This window comes from Hordeum vulgare, chromosome 3H, assembly GCF_904849725.1.
Source record: "Hordeum vulgare subsp. vulgare chromosome 3H, MorexV3_pseudomolecules_assembly, whole genome shotgun sequence".
In the NCBI taxonomy this organism is placed as follows: domain Eukaryota; kingdom Viridiplantae; phylum Streptophyta; class Magnoliopsida; order Poales; family Poaceae; genus Hordeum; species Hordeum vulgare.
In genome coordinates, this window is record NC_058520.1 from 576,822,284 (window position 1) to 576,829,118 (window position 6,835).

The 6,835-nt window shown below is 46.8% G+C and overlaps 1 protein-coding gene across 1 annotated transcript; it reads right to left on the reverse strand.

Moving 5' to 3' along the window:
• Positions 1–5,278: 5,278 nt before the first annotated feature.
• Positions 5,279–5,988, reverse strand: LOC123440716. Its single transcript, XM_045117267.1, has one exon. The coding sequence runs from the start codon at positions 5,849–5,851 to the stop codon at positions 5,420–5,422; it is 432 nt and encodes a 143-aa protein (XP_044973202.1). The 5' UTR covers positions 5,852–5,988; the 3' UTR covers positions 5,279–5,419.
• Between the last annotated feature and the right edge of the window lie 847 nt (positions 5,989–6,835).

Consider the following 6,835-nt stretch of genomic DNA (forward strand, 5'->3'; position numbering starts at 1 on the left):
TTCTGTCTCCAAACATGACAGCTTATGGTGTAGATTATGAAAACTAGATGGATAGATTATTAAAAACTCATAATCTACTCTATACCAGCTAAAATTAGATTATGGATTGCTAATGACCCATTACCCTTGTAAAGTTGGAGATAATTACATGCCTACCACCGTCACCCTCCTTTTAAAAAAAAACAGAGGGCGGACAGGTCATTATGCAATGTAAAACTTGGATTACAGTTTATATAATTTGGCCTCCAAACATGTCCACCTAGATTTTTTTATAAACCAGATTATATAATCTATCTTCATAATCTAAATTATCATAATCTATTATGGTTCCAAACAGGGCCTTAGTCATTTAGTGTAGCCTCTGTTTAGTCAGTTAGTGTAGCCCCTATTTAGTCATTTAGTAGTACTCATGATGGTCATTATTTAGTAGTACCGATGATGGTCACTATTTAGTCATTTAGTATTACTAATGATGGTCCTTGTTTAGTAGTAGTGATTGTTGAGAAATGTTGCATGGGAAACAAAAAAATTCCTACGCACATGCAGTACCTATCCATGGTGATGATCATCTACGAGAGGGGAGAGTGAATCTACATACCCTTGTAGATCCCTAAGCGGAAGCGTATATAATGCGGTTGATGTAGTGGAACATCTTCGCGATCCAAATCGCATCCCGTCCCGCGATCTCATCACGATCCGTCCTACGATTCCATCACGATCTATCCCGATCTAGTGTCGAACGGACGGCACCTCCGCGTTAAGCACACGTACAACTCGATGAGGATCACCGCCTTCTTGATCCAGCAAGAGGGGCGGAGAGATAGATGAGTTCTCCAGCACAACGACGTGGTGGTGGTGGTGGTGGAATTATTCTAGCAGGGCTTCGCATATGCACTGCTGAAAACTGATCTAGAGGAAGAACTACGATCTAGAGGAGAGGGTAGCACGTGGCTGAAATTGTGTCTCAAAAACCCTCAAACGACTAGTATATATAGGAGGAAGGAGGGGCTAGGCTTGCGCACCAAGGGAGCCTCCCTTGGGCTCGGTCGAACTAGGAGAGGAGGAGTCCTCCTCCAATCCTACTAGGATTAGGACTCCTCCCCAAGTTGTCCACCTCTTTTGGTTTTTCCACCTTTTACCTCATGGGCTTTCTATGGTTGACTAGTCAGCCCATCAAGGGCTGTTGCGCCACCATCAAGTCCACGTGCCCCCTTGGGGAGTGGTGGGCCCACTAGGTGGGTCCCCGGAACCCATCGTCACTCCCGGTACACTACCGGTAATGCCCGAAAATCTTTCGGAATCGAAACACCAACTTCCTATATATCAATCTTCGTCTCCGGACCATTCCAAAACTCCCCGTGACGTCCGGGATGTCATTCGGGACTCCGAACAACCTTAGGTCACCAGCAGCTATAACTCAACTATACCGAAAAACATCACCTAACCTTAAGTGTGCACACCATGCAGGTTCGAGAACTATGTAGACATGACCTGAGACACTCTTCGGTCAATATCCAATAGCGGGACATGGATACCCATATTGGATCCTACATATTCTACGATAATCTTATCGGTTGAACCTCTATGTCAAGGATTCATATAATCTCGTATATAATTCCCTTTGTCCTTCGGTATGTTACTTGCCCGAGATTCGATCGTCGTTATCCAATACCTATTTCAGTCTCGTTACTCGGAAGTCCCTTTAATCGTTTCGTAATACAAGATCTCGTGGCTAAATCTTTAGTCACATTGCTTGCAAGGCTTGTTTGTGATGTTGTATTACCGAGTGGGCCCCGAGTTACCTCTCTGTCACACGGAGTGACAAATCCCAGTCTTGATCCATGCTAACTCAACAGACACCTTTGGAGATACCTATAGAGTACCTTTATAGTCACCTAGTTACGTTGCGATGTTTGATACACACAAGGTATTCCTCCGGTGTGAGTGAGTTACATGATCTCATGGTCATAGGAATGTATACTTGACATGCAGAAAACAATAGCAACAAAATGACATGATCACATGCTACGTTTATAGTTTGGGTCTTGTCCATCACATCATTCTCCTAATGATGTGATACTGTTATCAAGCGACAACACTTGTCTATGGTTAGAAAACCTTAACCATCTTTGATCAACGAGCCAGTCAACTAGAGGCTTACTAGGGATAGTGTTTTGTCTATGTATCCACACATGTATTTGAGTTTCCAATCAATACAATTATAGCATAGATAATAAAAAATTATCATGAACAAAGAAATGTAATAGTAATCAATTTATTATTGCCTCTAGGGCATATTTCCAACAGTCTCCCACTTGCACTAGAGCCAATAATCTAGTTCACATCACTATATGATTTTAACAAATCCAACACCCATATAGTTCTGGAGTTTGATCACGTCTTGCTTGTGAGAGAGGTTTTAGTCAACGAGTCTGAACCTTTCAGATTCGTGTGTGCTTTACAAATCTCTGTGTTATCCTGTAGATGCTGCTACTACGTGTCATTTGGAACTATTCTAAATGACTGCTCCACTATATGAATCCGTTTCACTATGCAAAGTCATCCGAATTGGTGCAAAGCTTGCATCAGCGTAACCCTTTACGACAAAATCTTTCATCACCTTCATAATCGAGAAAAATTCCTTAGTCCGCTAGTTACTAAGGACAACTTTTGACCGTTATCCAAATATCCATTCCTGGATCACTTTCGTACCCCATAACATATTCATGGCACGGCACACATCAGGTGCGGTACACAACATAGCATACTATAGAGCCTAGGACTAAAGCATAGGGGACGACCTTCGTCCTTTCTCTTTCTTCTGCCGTGGTCGGGCTTTGAGTCTTACTTAAATTCATACCTTACAACACAGCTAAGAACTCCTTCCTTGCCGATCTATTTTGAACTCCTTCAAAAAAAACTTGTCAAGGCATGCATTTCATTGAAAGTGTTATCAAGCATCTTGATCCATCTGTATAGATCTTTGATGCTCAATGTTCAAGTAGCTTAAGCCAGGTTTTTCTTTGAAAAACACCTTTCAAACAACCCTATATGCTTTCCAGAAATTCTACGTCATTTCCGATCAACAATATGTCAACCACATATACTAATCAGAAAATCTATAGTGCTCCCACTCACTTACTTAGAAATACAAGTTTCTCATAAACTTTGTATAAACCCAAAAGTTGTGATCATCTCATCAAAGCGCATATTCGAACTCCGAGATGCTTGCTCCAGTCCTTAGAAGGATCACTGGAGCTCGCGTACTTGTTAACATCCTTAGGATCGACAAAACCATCTGGTTGTAACACATACAACCTTTCCTTAAGGAAACCGTCGAGGAAACAATGCTTTGACATCCATCCGCAAGATTTCATAATTTGAAAATGCAGCAACTGCTAATATAATTCCAACAGACCTTTAGCATCGCGATGAGTGAGAAAGTCTCGTTATAGTCAACTCTTTGAACTTGTCGTAAACTTCTTTGCAACAAGTAAAGCTTTCTAAATGGTGACATTCACCCTCATCCTCTGTCTTTCTTATACAGATCCATCTATCCCTACAACTCTTACGACTATCAAGTAGTTCTTCCAAAGTCCATACTTTGTTTTCATACATGGATCCTTTCTCGGATTTCATGGGCTCCAGCCATTTGTCAGAATCCGGGTCCACAATCGCTTCTCCACAGCTCGTAGGTTCATTGTTGTCCAGCAACATGACCTTCAAGACAGGATCACTGTATCACTCTAGAGTAGAGTGTGTCCTTGTCGACCTACGAGGTTTGGAAGTAACTTGATATGAAGCTTCATGATCACCATCATTGGCTTTCACTTCAACTGGTGTAAGCGCCACAGGAACAACTTCATGCGCCCTTCCACTCTCTGGTTGAAGTGTTGGTTCAGTAACCTCATCAAGATACACTGTCAATACGGGCTTATACGGTTGTTAGGTCGTTTTGCAACACTTAGAACATCTCTAGCAAACCCCTTAAAATCACAAATTGTAAAACTCGGATAAAGGTCGAAAAAAGGAATTTTAAGGATCCTTCCTCCAGAATACTATAAAATGATATAGAGAAGAGCTCCTTCCTCCAGCCGAGACGACGCCACCCCTTCCCCTAGCCGACCGCGCCCAGCCCCATCGGTCGCACCCCGTCGCCTGTTGGCCATGCTCCGTCGCCCACCGGTTGCCCCTGCTCGTCGGCCACGCCATCCGAGTCGTGCCCCTTTGCCGGCCGCGCCGGGAGGATTCCGACGGCCAGACTGAGGTCACGGAAGGCCACGACGAGGTCGATATCATCCAATTTGAACCGCGGCGGTCGATTTCAGCGTCGAGCGGCCTTTTCTGACGTGTGATGATAAATTCCGGCAAGTTTCAGGCGGATTCCGACAAATTCCACAGTAGCGTGTTTACTCCGATGATGTTTGACCGTTATACGAGGCACCCTCGGTTCGGTCTTTCAACCTTCAAATATAAAGGTCTCGGGTGTGTTTTCGGTGCCCATTAAAAAAAATACGGGTTAGACCATTTTCTGGACATTTTTTTAACCAAAACCTTAAAACGCAAAAGTTAAAAGGGTTTGACCATTTTTAAGAGCTCTGCTACATATGCTCTTAGGCTAAGAGTTGATACTAACTTATAAAAAATATGGTTATTGATATTAATTTATTATTACAACGTGTCAAAGTGTGGTAGTTCCATGCAATTAAGTCTTGGACACAAGATAGAAACCACAAAAGTTGAGTAGCGTGGGACACCAAGAGTCTAGAACACCGATTGGTGCAACAGCGACTGAGAGAGCTCAAGCGTGAAAGCGAAACCCCCACTAATCATCTGACAAGGACGACAAGAGTTGATTGAGCTACATGTTATCTTTGATGCACTTTTACACGCAATCGCCCAGCTCAGGCGGGTGAAGTGCGCACTCAACGCTTACATTGCGCCTTGTAGCCCCGACGAGCAATGCATCTCGATTCTACTTGCACTTGTTGTAGTAGTACCCACGATGGTCAGACACAGGTTAAGTTGCCGTGGCAAAGTAGTATACTAGTACTACGTTTCCCCCTCAAAAAAAAGAGAGTAGTATACTACGTACTTACAGTGCAGAAATTACGAGATCGACGCGGACAGAGCACGGCGAGACATGTCGGTTTTACGAAGCAGATGATGGTGCCATCCGTGCACGGAATTCTCGACACGAAACAATCAACACGGATATATGGAAAAAAAGGAAATGAAACGAAACAATCAACACAACACATATAACAGCTGTTGCTTGTGCCGGTAGTAAATCATGAGCATCTCTTGCGACTCGAAACGTAGTACAGCAACAGCTAAAGGGAAGCCTTTTTTTACACCTGAATCAGTATCCATTCTAATCCCGCCCTAGTTAATTAATTAACAGGATTTCAACAACAGATCAACGCCACGCCACGAGCTTATCCGGGACAGAGCTCATCGGAGGGGCAGAGCCACGGAGCCGCCCCTGCGCCGGCATCAGCAACCGTTGCTCCTTGTCCTTGCAGGAGGCCGGCGAGGAGGAGGGGAGGAGGCCGGAGGAGAGGGTGGAGATGACGCCCGCGAAGCCGAAGAGCAGCGCGACGCCGGCGACCCACGGCATGAGGAGGAAGCCGATGGCGAACGTCACGGACCCGCACAGCATCAGCGCCATCGACGCGCCCAGCAGCATCGACGCCGCGCCGGCCGGGGACATGCCGCCGCGCGGCCTCCGTGGCGTGTCCGTGTCCGTCGAGGACGCCGCCGCGACGGGGGCGATGATGGTGACGAGCAGCGTGCAGAGGTCGCGCATCAGCCGCGAGTCGTGGCCGCCCTTGCCTCCGGCCTGCTCCATGGCGAGCTCTCGCGCGTGGCCGTTTGCCTGATCCCGGTGAACGCTAGCGCACGAGCAGAGGAGAGGAGAGCAGAGGAGCGCGCGCGGGGAAGGAAGGAGAAGAAGAAGGAAAGGAATGGGAATGGGATTCGCCGGCGGGGAAAGGGCGTATATATGCCCGACGGCCCAGTGGCTCGCGCGGGCCCCGCTCCTCCGGTCTCCAGTCGGGGCCCGGTCGCCGTCACAGTCCACGCACGGCACCTAACGAACCCACGAGCCCCGAGCGACGTAGCCAGTTTAGGGACAGACATGCGGGTCCAGGAGGAGCTCCGGCCCGCCGTCAGCGAAGTAGTAGAGGAGGACGAATGCCGTTTCGAGCCGTCCCGCTGGGTCGAGGCGATGATGGGCGTTCCGGATAGGGCAAAGGGCGGAAAAGAAAAGCGGCACGCGTCCTCGGCCGAGTCATGGCCGCATCGTCTGGTTGATTGGGCGTTATCCGTTCCCTGACAGGTCGGCCCACGCGGCGGCGGCGGCGGCGGCGCAGGGAGCGTTTCTGTGGCTGCGGGGCCTTTCCCGCGGAGAAGAAGAGCTGCTGCGGGGCACGTCATCGCGTCGTCCCGAGGAACGGAAAACGATGGCCGGCGGAACGGGAAGCGTCAGCCGACGTCTGGGCTGCGGCGACGGGGAGCCGGGGGGGAGCTGCGAGAGCTGGCCGGCCCCACCTCTGCGGTGGTACATCTTTTCGAGAATTAGTACTAGCAAAAAGGCGTTGCAACGGAGGAACAGATCCAATGACCATCATCACATTTTACTGCATCATTGAGATATACTATCACTCTTAATTTCGTCAGATCATAAATGTTTTTTTAAACTCGTGAACATATTTGAAATCGTAAATAATTTTCAAATTCATGAACACTTTTACAAAATTTTAAACATTTTTTCAAAGTAAAAAATATTTTATAATATTTACAAACATTTTTGTAAAATTGTGAACATTATTCT